A 17,337-nucleotide genomic window follows, 5' to 3' on the forward strand; every position below is an offset into this window, starting at 1 on the left:
AAAATCCTGTTTGCTTCTTAACTACTTGCTACACCTGACTGCTAATTTTTTGTGATTCATTCACTAAAACACCTAGATCCCTCTGTACTTTATTCATTTGCAGTCTCTCTCCATTTGGATAATAATGTGCCTTTTGATTCCTCCTGCTGAAGTACATGACCTCACATATCCCCACTTTAAACTCCATTTGCCAGGTTTTTGCTCAGTCTATCTTTATCTTGTTGCAGAATCACAATGTCCTCATCACAACATGCTCCTTCACTTCTGCTATTTGGAAAGTTCTGTCTACCCTGTCAATGTTCCTCATATTTATGCATACTTCAGACAAGTTGCCCCCTCAGTCTTCTCTGCTCCAAGGAAAACAAACCCAGCCTATCTAGTCCAGATGAAGGGTCTCAACCTGTCCATTTCCCTCTACAGATACTGCCTGACCTGATGTTTTCTGCTCTGGATTCCAGCATCTGCAGTCTCTTGTGTCTCCACCCTGTCTAGTCTCCAGCTGAAAAACTCCTTCCCAGGCAACATCTTGGTGAATCTCCTCTGCAATCACTTCCTTACTATTGTGTGGTGTCCTGTACTCTCGCTGTGGCCTAACTATGATTTATGTAGTTGTACTATAACTTTCCTACTCTTGTACTTTGTGTCCAGGCTAATGAAAGCAAATATCTTGTATGCCTTCTTCACCACCTTATCTGTGCTGCCACCTTCTGGAATCCTTGGATGTGCACACCTCTGTTTCACAGTACATTCTAGGGCCTACGTCCTAGCCTGATTAGTCCTCCCAAGATACTTCACCTCATTTAAGATAAGACTTCATCTGCCATTGCTCTGTCCATCTTACCAACTCACCAATATCATTGTGTAGCCAGACTATCCACCTCACTATCAGCAACACTGGTTTTGGTAAAATTACCAATCATACTTCCTATATTTATGTCCCGATTGTTAATGTATATAACAAACCATGAGTGTGTCAGCAGAGATTCCTGTGGTACCCCACTAGGCACAGGTTTCTAAATGCAAAAAACAATCCTCCATCATCCTTTTGCCTCCCATCGCCAAGCCATTTTCGGATCTAATATGCTAAATTCTCCTCGGATCCCATGGGCTCTTGCCCATGTGGATTCTTGTCATATAGACCACATCAACTGCTGCACTCTCATCTACGCACTTAGCTAATTCCTTAAAAAGAAGTCTAATTAGTCAGGACAGGATCTCCTCTCAGCAAGGCTACTCTGACCACCTATTACAATTCCTGCCCCTCAGAATTTTTTCCAATGAATTCCCTATCACTGATGGTAAGACTCAGTGATAGGGAATTCCTGTAATTACCTGGCCTATTTCTACGGCCCTCCTTGAATAAAGGTACTGCATTCATTGTCCTCCAATCATCTGTCACCTCTTCTGTGGACAGAAAAGTTTTGAACATTTCTGTCAGAACCCCAACAATTTCCTCCATTACTTCCCTTAGTGCCTGTGAAACATTTCATTGGGAACAGGGGATTTATCCACCTTTAAGCCCACTAAGACAACTAATACCTTCTTCTCGAAGTCAGTTTGTTTTAGAAATCCTCTGTTCCCTTCCTTGAATTCTCAGTTTACAATGTGCTTCTCCATGGTGAATACAGATGAGAAGTATTCATTCACTACCTTTGGCCTCTTCTGATTTCAGTTCTCCAACCCTGCAATAAGGTACCTTAGTTTTTTTATCCAACTGTAAATATACCTGCATATCCAGAATCTTTAAACTTGTTGACCTTCCCTTTCACCATAACAGGAACACATTGGTCTTGACCCCTCACAATGTCATTTTTGAATAGCTTCTACTGGTCATATGTAGATTTACCTGCAAGTAAGTGCTCCAGTCTACTTTTACCAGCTCTGTCTTATCAGACTGAAATTGGCTTTGTCCCAGTTCAGACCTTGATTTCTGGTCCATTGTTGTTCTTCTCTATAATAACCTTAAAACTTATAGAGTTATGTTCGCTATTTCCAAAATGCTCTCCAACTCCCACTTGCCTCAATATGTCCTCAAAGATTAGATTCAGTGCAGTTCCTTCTCTTGTAGGACTATCTACGTATTGGCTCAAAAAGCTTTTGGGATTGCAATTTAATTCAACCCTCTCTAATCCTTTGCAATCCCAGTTAACATGGGAGAAGTTGAGATCCCCGGCTACCTGTTACCCTATCATTTTATATTTCTCTACATAATTGCTCCTTTATCTCCCAGTGATTGTTGGAAGCTTGTAATATATTCCTGGCAAAGTAATCTTACCCTTTTGGTTCTAAGCTCAACCCACGTGTCCTCATAAAATCAAAAAAAAAGATGCTGAACTTCTGAAATAAAACAGAAAATGCTGGAAATACTCAGCAGGTCAGGCTTGCATCTGTGGAAAGAAGAACTTCATCAGCACAGAGAAAAAGAAAACGAGTTAATTTTAAGTTGAAGAGAGGTTGGTGGAAGGATTGATAGGGAATATCTCAGACAGGGTGGGGGTCAGGGTTGCTGTGGCAATACATTGTAGCAGCATCTAGGTAGTGAGTTCATAGTGGCAATTAGAGAGAAAATGAACAGAAGCTATGAAATGAGAACAATTATAGAGGGAGAATATAAAGGAACATAACGTTGCAAAATGCAGAGCTGTAGTAAAGCATATGCTAATGTACTAGGAAGATCCCAATTTCATCATCAGATTAATTAGCTTTTTTAAATTACCCCTTGGTGTGGGTAGGTGACAGAAGAATCAAAAGGGTGGAGATGGATGTTTGAGAGAGAATAAGTTGTGGAGCTACAGGGAAGTAAGGGGAATGAGACTGATGCAATTGATCTCCTGGGAATGGGCCAAATGACAGCTTGCTGTGTTGTAATAAGTGAGTAATATGTTCGGCAGCATGTGTGGAGAGAGAAATAAGAGTTAATGCTTTGGATGAAAGGTCTTTGGCTGAAATACTGTTTCTTTATTCACAGATAATGTATGACAAGAGATTAAATTGTGATTTTTCTTTATTTTTGTAACTCCTGTAAATTCTGTGTAATTACAATCCAACAAGTAGTTGATACCTTTTTGAGGCAAGAGAATGAGAGAAATATATCATTCATGTTTATGCTAAAGATAGTTTGCTGTGAAACAGTAAATGTACATGATATCTACAGGAAATAGTGGTAGAATCTGTAGTGTGGTGCATTATGGTCATTTTAAATTTTGTGGCATAAAAGCAAATACCTCTCCATTTTGCAAGGTAAGTAGTTACTCAACTGCCAATAATTGTCAGTGTTTTGGTTATAAGTAGGATCACTGCAATTCAAAAAAATACAAATCTTCTCTAGCTTTTTCACTGCTTTACCTGATGAACACTACTTTCATTTCACTGCTTTTGGTGTTTAACACGTTCATTTAGAAAAAAATCTGGATTACCAGTGGAATATGTTATTTTAAAAATTGCAATATTTCCACTTACTTTGGTTGTAAACTCTTTACTGTGTGACTCAGTTTCATGTATTTCTATCAGGGAATACTGTTGGGCTTGCCTCCATTTTGTTTCCAACCCCTCTTATTTTATTTCATGTCTATTTTTAATTTCATTTGTGCTATACGTAGTGTGTGTCATTGGTAAAATAGTAATGACTGTTGGGTTGCTGTTAAAGCTAAATCACTTGTTTTCATCATGGCAAGAAATCAAGTGCAAGGTTTTAACATTCATTTATATAAATAGATAGTTAAATACTTTTTGTAATGAAAATCTGTTAGAAACAGAACACTGATTTTATGGGATAAATAGAGGCAAGATTGGAGGATGCGATCTCTTGGAACTGCAAATCCATAATTTGCAGTTCTGAAGTCTTAAATTATACAGGAAGTCCCCGGATTACGCACGAGTTCTGTTTTTGAGTCTGTTCGTAATTCGAATTTGTATTTAAGTCAGAACAGTTACGCACAGTTCACATCTAGCGTCAATTAGTCAAATGTTTGTCTTAGTATATAGTATATATTGTACCTAAAACATCATAAATATAATGATGTTATATTTATGTTGTGTTTTGAGCGTGTTTTGAGCGTCGCGCAAAGTAGTCCACCTGTTCGTTAGTACGAACCATTGTGTGTAACTCGATTTTTTTAAAAGTAATAGGGTTTACAGAGGTCGGTTCATAAGTACGGGCGTTCGTAAGTTGGGGACTTCCTGTAGTTTGGTTTTAGAAGAATGGAATTTTTCCCCATAACCTAAATGACACAGTATTTTTTTTGTCCAATTTATAGTTTGCCACTGTATATAAGGCAAAAGACAAGACACGGACGACATTGTTGCAATTAAGAAGGTAAGCATGGCTGTGATCAGATTGTCTGGTCTCATGAATGGAATTTATAATTTCAAATGAGAGTTGCAAACAAGCAATAAAGACATATTATCAATTAACATGTACAGGGACTCCCGGGATTATGAATGACCTGACTTGCGGAAACCTGACATTACACAAATTCTCTCACACATTTTAAAAACTTTTTTCAAGCTAGTAATACTAATTAAATGTTTCATGGTATTCATTAATAAATGGATATAGTATATATTCCATTAGTTTAACTGTGGGTAGTGTCAGGGTTATTTTTCAATGAAATGAAAGAATTATAGCAACTATGTAAAGCAATATGATATGGGTACTGTCGCGAACAAGCAACAAAAGAAACACACTGAGCATGATTCAGTGTTAAAACTATTTTATTAATCACTACTTATGATAATACGTAAAATAAAAGTAAAAATGTTAGTATGTTAGAATTCAAAATTGTTAAACCTCGAACGTTAACCCCAAAACTAAACTCTTCGTGTGTGTGTGTGACAAAGTCCAAAACTCCCAGTTCCGGAATGGTTCTTAAAGTTCAGTTCCGCAAGCCATAAGGTGAAACATGAGCAAGGGCTTCTTCAACAACCACCGTTGTCTGAAGATAAGACGTAGACGTAGAGAAACATAGAGAGAGTAAATACGAAATCCAAATGTTCCACGATGGAACCCAAACGACACCAGTGTTTACTCGGTAGTGACTTCCTCACACGAAAAGCATCCGAATCGTGGTCGTCCACACACAAATACCTGTTTCCTTCTACAGGTCAGCAACAAAGTGAACTCCACCGGATTACTTCCAACTTCCATACATGGATTTCAGTGGCAAACACAGTTATTGTTTCTCATCCATCGATAGAGAAAACAAGCAGGCTGGTGTCTCTCTCCCTTCTCTCTCTCTCTCTCTCTCTTCTTCTTCTGACTTCTTCAACAACGTCATTAAGTCCTTTATCTTCTATTGACGTAAGCACGCCCACACACACATGCACACACACTCTCTATCTTAAAGGGACTTTCACTGAGTCCGTAACACCTCCCACCTAAAATAAAATTTCCCAAGAAAAATTTTACCGCGCATACAGTTGGTAATTTATGAATTATCATGCTACACAACTACAGACTATCAGATTTGTACAGATACATTTTTCCCATTTAACATCGGGAAAGACAATCAGCAATCACATTATCTTTGCCTTTAATGTGAGTTATCATGAGATCAAACTCTTGCAAAATTAAACTCCAGTTTAACAGCCTTCTGTTCTTGTTTTTGACTCGGCTCAGATACACCAATGGGTTATGATCTGTATATACAGTCAAAGGTTTCTGAGCGGTGCAAATATATACACTGAAATGTTGGAAGGCTAAAACAAGCGACAGTAATTCTTTCTCTATGGTGGAATAATTCTTTTGATGCTCATTAAATTTCTTTGAAAAGTAAGCTACAGGATGGTCAATATCATCAAGGTCACCCTTCTGCAACAACACAGCTCCTGCAGCTACATCACTGGCATCTACTGCTAATGAAAATGGCTTTTCAAAGTCAGGTGTTTTGAGCACAGGATGGTAGCATAAAATGGCTTTCAGCTTCTCAAATGCTTCTTGACAAGAATCTGTCCAAACAAACTTTACTCCCTTCTTCAGAAGATTAGTTAGGGGAAGAGCAATATCAGCAAAATTTTTACAAAATTTTCGGTAATATCCAACCATTCCCAAAAATCTTCTAACAGTCCTCGTACCTGTGGGAATAGGGAACTCAGATATTGCTTGAACTTTTGCCTGAACAGGAGCTTGCTTGCCTTGACCTACAACATAACCAAGATACGTCACAGTGGCATGGCCAAATTCACTTTTAGCCAAGTTAACTGTAAGGTTAGCCTTGGAAAGTCTTTCAAACAACCTTTCTAACGCAGAGATGTGATCTTCCCAAGTATCATTCCAGTCACTAAGTCGTCAATGTAGGCATCTGTATGTTTTAACCCATGAATCACTGAATTAATCATTCTTTGAAATGTTGCCGGAGCATTTTTCATTCCAAATGGCAAAACATTGTATTCATACAATCCAGAAGGGGTTACAAAGGCTGAAATCTCCCTTCCTCTATCTGTTAATGGAACACCCCAGTACCCTTTTAATAGGTCAATCTTTGTAAGAAATGTTGCTTTTCCCACTCTATCTATGCAATCATCCACCCTAGGAATAGGGTAAGCATTTGACTTTGTTACAGCATTCACTTTCCTGTAATCTGTGCAAAATCTAACAGTTCCATCAGGTTTAGGTACAATAACACAGGGCGAACTCCAATTTGAAGTAGAATGTCTAATAATATCATTTTCCAACATGTATTTTAACTCCTGATCAACAAGCTTACTTTTGTCCACATTCATTCGATATGGGTGTTGTTTGATTGGTTTTGCATCCCCAACATCAACATCATGGGTAATTATCGATGTTCTGTTTGGAACATCTGGGAACAGATTTTAAAATTTTAAAATTAATTCTCTCATCTGTTGTTTTTGTTAAACTTGTAAATGGTCCAACTTCGTCTCAAGGTTCTCCAGGATATTTTGCTTTTTTAGTTCCGATGGAACAATATTTGGTCTAAATTGGCCTTCCTCAACATCAACAACAGGCATTCTAGAAACAACCTTTACATCATCCATCAAGGCCACAACTGAATCCCTCTCATAATAATTCTTGCGTCTATCTGGTGTTTTGATTATATATGTTAAATCAGTCACTCGAGATTCAATAACATAGGGTCCAGAAAAACGAGATTGCAAGGGATTATTTTGGCAAGGGAAAAATACCAACACCTTTTGCCCCACTGCAAATGTCCTAGGCCGAGCACGTCTATCAAAGTATGTCTTCATTCTTATCTGGCTTGTTTTCAAATTCTCTCTCGCTATCTGGCAGACTCTCTCCAACCGAGTTTTAAGTTTTTGGACATAGTCCAACAGACTCAAGTGCACGTCCTCATTCACCCATTGCTCTCTTAACAACTCCAAAGGTCCTCTCACCCTATGTCCAAATACAAGCTCAAACGGACTAAATCCTATTGACTCCTGGATTGATTCTCTAACGGCAAACAAAAGTAAATGGATACCTTCGTCCCAATCCTTTGTGTTTTCAAAGCAATAAGTCTTCAGCATATTTTTGAGAGTAGAATGAAATCTCTCCAGAGCTCCTTGAGATTCTGGGTGATATGCAGATGATACAATCTGCTTTGCTCCCAGCTCATAGACTATTTGTTGAAAAAATTTGACATAAAATTACTACCTTGATCAGATTGGATTTCTTTTGGCAAACCAAACAAGGTAAAAAATTTTACAAGAGCCTTTGACACCGTCTTGGCCTTAATATTTCTAAGGGGTATTGCTTCTGGAAATCTAGAAGTGGCACACATGATGGTTAACAAATACTGATTTCCAGTCTTAGACTTTGGTAATGGGCCAACACAGTCCACAATCACCTTCGAAAAGGGTTCACCAAAAGCAGGAATTGGTTTCAAAGGAGCCACAGGGGGTTTTTGATTTGGTTTACCTACCATCTGACATGTGTGGCAGGTTCGACAAAACATCACCACATCTTTTCTCAAACCAGGCCAATAGAATTGTTTCAAGATCTTCCCTACAGTTTTATTCACACCAAAATAACCACCCAAAGGCATACTATGAGCCAGGTTTAAAATCTCATCCCTATAAACTTTTGGAACAACAACCTGATGAATAACTTCCCATTCCTCCGTAACAGGAACATGAGGAGGTCTCCATTTCCTCATTAACACTCCATTTTTGACATAATATCCAATTGGCACTTTTCAATCTCCTCACATGAGAGTGCTTTTTCTTTCAATTCTGTCAACTCAGGGTCCTTTGTCTGTTCCACCATAAAATCCTTCCCCGACAAAGACAAATCTTTAAATTCAGGCTCACTGTAAGGATGTTGATCCTCCAGTGAAGACAGAAAAGTCTCAGATAAGGCATCATAATTTTCTTCCTGTTTAGGACTGTCACAAGGAACCACATCAGACTGCACCGGACTGTCTGTCTTGGCTAATTCTTTAGCTCTAGCTCGAGTCACCGCACATGATGGGTAAACATCTGGATCATTCTCAGACTCATCAATCCTTGGTTTGGTTGTTAACCGTACCACAGGAACAATTTCTCCATCTGCAAGGTCATTTCCCAATAACAAAGAAACTCCTTCCACTGGCAACCTAGGTCTTATCCCTATCTCGACTGGTCCTTCTACGAACTTTGACTTTAAAATCACCCTGTGTAAAGGGACAGACATGGTGTCATCCTGTAACGCCTCGTACTAGATTTACCTCACCACTGTCACTTTCTTCACCAAAATTTAAAACACTGTCCATCAAGAGAGACTGACTGGCTCCAGTATCTCTAAGAATTTTCACTGGCACCTGGGGTGACTCATCATTCAGTGATACAAAACCCTCTGATACATAAGAACGGAATTCCTTTCTCACCTCCTCAAACTTTTCCGCTTTTACCTCTTGCAAGGATCGATCTTTAACTGCATCTCCTCAACCTTTTTGATTTTTAATTGCCTGAAAGCAAGCATTGGGCACAGCTTCCTTCCTTTTCCTCAAAAGGGCACAATTAGATATCACATGGCCAGGTTTCCTACAGTAATAACAAGTACGCTCAACAGGTTTCTCCAGCCCTGGCTTCTTTTCATCTTTCCTTTTTGATTACCTCCCAATTTAATCTCCGGTTTACCTGGATTGTCCTTGTAACTCTTTTGAAAGGTTTAGGTTGTCCCCATTTGGATTTATGGGTTAAAGCATAATCATCTGCCAACCAAGCAGTTACTTGTCAAGTTTCCACTGCCTTTTCATTTAAATATGTTGTTAATTCAGCTGGAACACATCTTTTAAAGTCTTCCACTAATATCAATTCTTTCAATTTATCAAAATCCCCATCTACATTTTTAGCCATGTACCATCGTTCAAAACATATTCTCTTTCCATTGGCAAATTCCATATAAGTCTGATCTGCAGATTTCCTCAAGTCTCTAAATTTTTGTCTATAAGCTTCAGGTACCAATTCATAGGCCTTCAATATAGCTTGTTTTACCTTGGTATAATCAGCTGCATCCTCAGCAGACAAAGCAGAATAAGCTTTTTGAGCTTTACCTTTAATCACACTCTGTACCATAAGAGCCCATCCTTTCCTTGGCCAGTTTGAACTCACAGCAACCTTTTCAAAATGTTGGAAATACTGATCAACCTGATCTTCTTCAAAAGGAGGGACTAATCGAACCTCCCTGCTGGCTGAAAAACCATCATCAGAATCAGATTCCGAAACTCCTACGCTTCATTTGTAACTCATGCTGCCTCTGTTTTTCCTTCTCCTTCTGCCTCAAACTTTAACCGAATTAGTCTCCCGTTCCCGTTCAGCCTCTAACTTCATTCTGAGTTAGCTTTGTTCGGCCTCTAATTTCTTTCTCGTTCGGCCTCTATCTTTAACTGGGTTTGCTCTCGTTCAGCCTCTATCTTTGCCAGCTGCACCTGTGCCTCAGAAATTGCTATTTCACTGCCAGGAAACTGTTTTAACACTTCCTTCTCAAACACCTTCTTTTCCACATAATGCCAGCTATCAGTCTCTGAATATCTGCCTTTCTCATAGACTGCTTTACTTCTGTAAGGTTTAGCCTTGTAGCAATCTTTATCAAATCATCCTTTTTCGCCACCTCCAATCCCTGTTGGGTTGGTGACTCCAAAATGCCTTAATATCCATTGCTGCTGGTTCTCACACACACAAGCCAATTAAAAAGAATTTATCAGACCTCCCTCAAAATCTTTGGATTGAATCCCGAACAAATCTCGTCAATCTGGGGAACAATCCCAGACGACACTCGTTAACCTTGGGAACTATAGCCCGGACGAGCCCCCAATTTTGTCACGAACCAGCAACAAAAGAAACACACTGAGCATGATTCTAGTGTTTAAAAACTATTTTATTAATCACTACTTATGATAATACGTAAAATAAAGTAAAAATGTTAGTATGTTAGAATTCAAGAATGTTAACCTCGAACGTTACCCAAAACTAAACTCTTCGTGGTGTGTGTGTGACAAAGTCCAAACTCCCAGTTCCGGAATGGTTCTTAAAGTCAGTTCCGCAAGCCATAAGGTGAAACATGAGCAAGGGCTTCTTCAACAACCACCGTTGTCTGAAGATAAGATGTAGATGTAGAAAAACATAGAGAGAGTACATACGAAATCCAAATGTTCCACGATGGAACCCAAACGACACTTCAGTGTTTACTCGGTAGTGACTTCTCACCCCGAAAAGCATCCGAATCGTGGTCGTCCACACACAAATACCTGTTTCCTTCTACAGGTCAGCAACAAAGTGAACTCCACCGGATTACTTTCCAACTTCCATACATGGATTTCAGTGGCAAACACAGTTATTGTTTTCTCATCCATCGATAGAGAAAACAAGCAGGCTGGTGTCTCTCTCCCTTCTCTCTCTCTCTCCTCTTCCTTCTTCTGACTTCTTCAACAACGTCATTACGTCCTTTATCTTCTATTGACGTAAGCACGCCCCACACACACATACACACACACTCTCTATCTTAAAGGGACTTTCACTGAGTCCGTAACAGTAGCTATAGAAAACAGAAGTTTCTGAACTTAAGAGAAATCAGTTTCTGGACATTTCTCAGCATGGATGGTTAAGTAACCTGGAAACTGCCTGTATTTGTATTCTCTTTGCTATTGCTAATTTCATGTCTTTGCATTTAACTGTTAGATTCCATCTGCCATTTCTCCCGTCTTGTTTTCTTCCCAGACATCTGTGGATTTTGACATCGTGCATTGGTTACCATTACTGTGCCCATTTTTATGTTATCTCCAAAAACAGTATCCAAAGACATTATTCTGCCTCATGATCATCTTTAGTTAAAATAAGTAACAACATTCCAACCTGATAATTTGCCCAAGCACCTCAATTATTGCTGTACATCTTCCAGTCATTATCAAACTAGCTTAATACATTGCATCTCTCCCACATCATATACAATTAAGCCTGTTCTGTATATCAATGTATTCCTGGAAACTGTAGGTTGTATTCATTGCTATATTTACTCACCATCTCTGTAAACTTTCTCCAACTAGGCTAACACATCCATTTTGAACCTATGTTTATTCTCGTTAATCAAATCCTGTCTTCAAAATGATTCCTCATCCTATACCTCAATAATGACTTGGACTTTTTGTCCAAAATTATAATAAGGCTTATAAATCCATAAGCCGAGGAAGTAAGTAATTCACTTTTTTTGCCTAGAGTTTGTTTTCATATTTTGCAGCTTTTCATTATAATCTTTAAGAAAACAAAGCAACAATTTTCAAAATCTGATCAGAATTCCAGATGCAAGAACAAGATTGTGCATATTTTTCAGTTGCTGTATTTAATGGGAACATGTGTGACTATGCTCTGTCCTGGACTGAAATGACACAGGGTGGTTTTTAAATGAGAAATTGAACTTAGTCTGATACTAAAGCAGGGTCAAGTTGCAGACATTGTTAAATTTATCTTCTGCAGGGGACAAGGGAATAGGGTTCCAAGTTAAGGAAAGATTTGTATTTATATAACCACAGGAATTCCTGAAGAATTTTGCAGCCAAAACAATGTTTTGAAATATGGTCATTATCATACTGTAAGTTGCTGAACTTTATCTAGATTCCTGTTTTTTATGCAGCATAATTCTAATTTTGGAAGCCCAAACTTTTAAGAGGCTTGCTAGTTAGACAACATTCCCTGTTCTTGGTACATACATGTTTCATTGATGTAATTTGAGGAACTCAGAAATGAGAATCCCAGACTCCATTTAGGACTACAATTTCAATTTCAGTAAAACAATGGAGACAGAGCAGAACCAGATCCAGCGATCACTTTTAATGTATCAAATGGGAAAAATATTCTGAAAAAAATCCCCACCCTCACATGAAGTTTTACAGATATTTTTGCTTATAATTGGCTATACATCTGTCTCATGAGGGATTTTCATGCCTTCCATCTTGAAGATTGGTATGTCCCTGATTGCTGTCTGGAGTCTGTCTTAGAACTAATGTAACTAACATTCTTGAAAGCAAGTTACACACTTAATCACAGTAAACTTGGAAAAACCGCAAATGTAGACTTCAGAGAACGCCATTTACATAGCAAGCTACATGAATACACATCATTTTCTAATCTTGTATTTACCTTTCAGATTAAGGTTGGTCACAGATCAGAAGCTAAAGATGGTAAGTAGTGCATTAGGAGTTGAGGCCTGGGGAAAATCAGCCATGAATAGTGAGTAAGGCTTGAGGGGCCAGGTGGCCCACTCCTATTTTCTTGAGTTCTTGTATGCTAATTGATTCAGAACAGTGGATTTGTCCAAATAACTACAATTGATTTTGGGAAGATAACAATAATTTTGTATGAAGATTAAACAACTGCAGATGCTGGGATATCTGAAATAAAAACAAAATGCTGAAGTGCTCAACTGGTCAGACAACATCTGTGGAAAGGGAAAACAGAGGTAATAGTTCAGGTTGAAGATCCTTTGTCAGAACCCTTCATTTTCATTGCAGTAACCTTTGTGGGTCTCTATGGTCCTCTTGTGAGCAGCACCAATCTGCAGTGCCAGTTGTTCGTTCCACTTACCCGTGCACTGCAAACCTGCTGTGAACAGAGGTCCACTTCAGTACAGCACCCTCAGCTGAGAATCTGCAACTTGATTGATGGGTTCCTTAACCAAACTGTGTGAAGAATTGAAATTGATCCTTGCAATGTCTGAACTAGGAAGTGTTGATTAACAGTAATTTAACTTCTTGCCAAGTTATATAGAGAAAACCCAAAAATTGAGGGGAAAAAAAAATAAGGATTTAATTTTGTTGGAGATTTTTTTTAAATCCTAAGTTATTTTTGTGTTTGGTATAAATTAAGACTTTTGCTGTTTAAAAATTACTTGTCCTTGAAAAGGGAAACCCTAACTTTATTTCTGGCAAATTGGATGGGTATCTGCTGGGTAAGTGTAGCAGCTTCATGCTATTCCACGTGTTTCATTGCCAAATCTCTCAGGAGGAGCAGGGAAACTTGGGCAGTAATTTCCCACTTTCTGTGTTTAATGATGCATATGTGATCACTGAAGTTGGTGTCTGGATCATGCTGTATTAAACAGGTGAGCACTGATTGCCTTTCTGTATGTACTCGACCCCCTTCCATCCAAAACAAAAAATGAAGGATCTCAACCCAAAATGTGGACTGTCTATTTCCCTCCAAAGATGCTGCCTGACCTGCTGAGTTCCTCCTGCATTTTGTCTTTTGCTCAGATTCCAGCATCTGCAGTCCCTTGTGACCCCTTCCATCCATCTCTAAACAAGATAGCCTAAGTATAAACAGGACACAATGAATTGCTTTGTGGGGTTTTTTTTTACAAAATCTTCTGTTCAGTTTGAAAGTGGATAGGTCTATATAGTTGATTGCCTTATCCTTCAAGATACACCACTTACTGAGATTCTTAATATCCCAGTTAATTAATTTGGCTGCAACGATTTGATGCTAAGTAGATCTATTGTAAGGACTCCAGGTGTAATTTTAGAAGGAAGGTAATAGATAAGGATGGAATCATCATGTGAAGCTTTTGTCATTTTTTCATTTTAATGTTCTGTTTTTTAAAAAAAATAAGATCCAAGTAAAAAGAACTCCATTGATAGGTTATTTGTTTAATAATATCACAAACTGGTCAGCTGAACTGATTCCAACAAGTTATTTTTATTGTTTGCTTCTAGGGAATTAACTTGTTTTGCAGTTTAATCAGTTTTTAGAAAGTTCGAATGTAACTGATGTTAATTATCATCTTAAATGACATATAGTTGTATGTAATCCAAAGATAGTAACTGAATTATTGGTCTGGGCATACTATCCCAAATTGCCATGCATGCAGGTTATTGCTTCTTTTCATAAAATGTTGTCTATTTATTGCATGAGTTTGCTTTTCTGTTATGCTGGAGAACTTACCATGGAGACACTTGAATTATGACACTGGAAAACTCCTATACTCCCATTATAATGGATAAAGCCAGTATAGATGCTTTATAAACATCAGTATGTTTGCTTAAAACTTAAAAACAAAGTGCAAAATTAAACTTTATCAGAGGAAGCTAGTATAGGACACAATCATAACATAGATTGAGAATTTAACTCTTTGTCACATCCCTTTTAAAATGCTTGAGAACAATATTATACCCAAGTAGTTATCAGCTGAGTTGAGTAATCAAATTTGCATTCAGTTTTATTGCCCAGGTTTATTGAACTGCAAACAGCTAATATTTTATATAAATGCTGTAAGTGGTATTATTTTGCTGGTGTTGTATAGAATGGATTGATTCGTTAGTGTGACTTTAAAAAAAGATAGAAAATTACTGGAATTGATCTAGGAATACCTGATCATTGATGCAAAAGTCAGTTTCACCTTGGATTTCAATAGTTCTGAAGTCTCCTGCACCCTGTCCACACGACAGAAAGTTGTCTGTAATTTACTAATTGTTCAAAAGAACAAATGTCAAAAGCTGGAAGAGATTTTGAGCAGGTTAAATCTGATCTATAATTATGATATTCATTTGTCTCTAACAATTAATGTTTTTTTGAGGAATTAATAGAACAGCCCTGAGAGAAATCAAATTATTACAGGAACTCAGCCATCCAAATATTATAGGAGTAAGTATGCCACAAGGATTTCAAAATCATTTTATGTATATAGTCTGACTGACAAATATTTTGCCTCCACGGCTCTGCTTTAGGTACAATCTGATGGTTGAACCTGTCAGGCTTCTGGAATTGTAAAGATTTTCTTAAAGTCAAAGGCTAGCTTTTACCTTGCTAATTTGTTCCTAGTGCATTTGAACTACATTATACAGAAATATTTTCCAGAACTTTACAAATTTTTGCATCATCAGCAAATTTAGCAACCATATCTTTGGTCCCTTCATCTAAATCATTTATACAAATTGTGAAAAGTTGAGGACCTAGTATTTAGCCCTGTAGTACACTACCCACCAACCAGGAAAAGGACTCATTTACTCCTGTTTTCTGTTACCCAATTGAGAGTTTCTCTTAATTCTTAACTCTTAAGTCCTGGGAAATGGTGTGTATTGTGGAAAAATGTGAAATTGTCCAGTTTAGCAGGAAAAATAAGAGAAGAAGCAGATAATTGATTTGCTAGTATCTTGGATACTAACTGGCTAGTAAAGCTAACAAAATGCTACAATTTATTGCTAGGAATTAATACAAAAGTGTAGAAGTTATTCTTCAGTAATATACTGGTATTAGAAAGCCTACATCTGGAGTACTGGGTACAATATGGTTTCCATATTTAAGGATGTAAGTACCTTGGAAGCAGTTCAGCTAGACTAGTACCTGGAATAGAAGGTTGTTTTATGAGGAAAGATTGGATAGGCTAGGTTTGTATCTGCTGGAATTTAGAAGAGTCAGAAGGAACTTGATTGAACCATAAGATCCTGAGGGTTCTTGGGCAAGGTGGATGCGGAAAGAAGGTTTCATCTTGTAGAAAATTCTAGGCCTAGAGGTCACTGTTTAAAAATAAGAGGTCATCCATTTAAGTCAGAGATGAGGTGATTTTTTTTTCCTCTAAGGGCCAGGAGTCTTTCAAAACTCTCTTCCTCAAAGGGATTTGATGCAGTGGCTTTAAGTACTTTTAAAGGCAGAGATGGTTAGAAATTTGATAAGCAAAGGAATGGAAGGTCACTGTGAGCAGACAGAAAGAAAGCTTCCTTTATCAATATATAGTGGGTCCTACTAGAGAGGGTGCGACACTGGACCTCCTCTTGGGGAAATGAGGTAGGGCAAGTGGCAGAAGTGTCTGTCGACAAGTACTTTAGGTCTGGTGACTGTAATTCTATTAGTTTCAAACAGTTATAGAGAAGGATATGACCGGTTCAGAGGTTAGTGTCCTGAACTGGGGCAGAACAAATTTTGGAGCCATTAGGTGGGATCATGAAGAGGTTGATTGAGCGAGATAGTTTGCAGGGAAAGGAGCATCTTGTAAGTGGGAGGCTTTTAATAGTGTGATGTCAAGAGTTCAGGGCCTGCATGCTCCAGTTAGGGTGAAGGGCAAGGCTGGTAGGTTTCAAAAAATCCTGGTTGACAAGAGATATTGAGGCTCTGGTTAAGAAAAAGAGGAAGGCATACACTGCGTGTAAGAAACTGGGAACTAGTGAATCTCTTAATGACTACAAGAAGTGTAGGAGGGCACGAGAGAAGTTAGGAAGGTGAAAACCTGGGGAGAGAATACATCCCCTTAAAGATCAGCATGCCATCTGTGGTGGAATCAAATGAAAGGGAAGAGATTTTTAATGAATATTTCTCTTCAGTTTTTACTTTGGAGAAAACGATGGAGGCTAAGGAAATGGGGGAAATGAGTAATAATGTCTTGGACCACATACGAATTAGCAGGAAGGAGGTACTGGAGGCCTTAAAGTGCATTAAGGTGGATAATCCCCAGGGCCTGACCCAGTGCATTCTTGGACCTTGTGGGAAACTAGAGAAGAAATTGTGGATGCCCTTGCAGAGATTGTTTATCTCTGCAAGGGCATCCACATCTTCATCTCTGGCCACAGGTGAGGTTCCAGAGGACTGGAGAGTGGCTAATGTGGTATCGTTGTTTAAAAAGGGTAGCATAAACAAGCCAGGAAACTACAGGCCGGTGAGTCTGACATTGGTGATGGGTAAATGGCTGGAGGGGATTCTAAGGGACAGAATCTACCAACATTTGGAGAGACAGGGTCTGATTCGAGACAGTCAGCACAAGCTTTGTGCATGGTAAGTCATGTCTGACAAATCCCCTGGAGTTCCTCGAGGAGGTAACCAAGAGTATAGATGAGTGTAGGGCAGTGGATGTTGTCTATATGGACTTTAGCAAGGCCTTTGACAATATCCCTCATCGTAGGCTAATCTGGAAGGTTGGAT

The 17,337-nt window shown here is 38.5% G+C and overlaps 1 protein-coding gene across 1 annotated transcript in view; it reads left to right on the forward strand.

Annotated features, from left to right (window-relative positions):
• Nucleotides 1-17,337, forward strand: part of cdk7 (cyclin-dependent kinase 7) — a 29,762-nt gene that overhangs the window by 1,627 nt on the left and 10,798 nt on the right. The window contains 4 exon segments of the mRNA XM_052019686.1: nucleotides 4,257-4,284; nucleotides 4,287-4,315; nucleotides 12,578-12,611; nucleotides 15,002-15,069. Coding sequence (XP_051875646.1) covers nucleotides 4,257-4,284; nucleotides 4,287-4,315; nucleotides 12,578-12,611; nucleotides 15,002-15,069 — 159 coding nt within the window.

Source organism: Pristis pectinata, chromosome 7 (assembly GCF_009764475.1).
Source record: "Pristis pectinata isolate sPriPec2 chromosome 7, sPriPec2.1.pri, whole genome shotgun sequence".
Lineage (NCBI taxonomy): Eukaryota > Metazoa > Chordata > Chondrichthyes > Rhinopristiformes > Pristidae > Pristis > Pristis pectinata.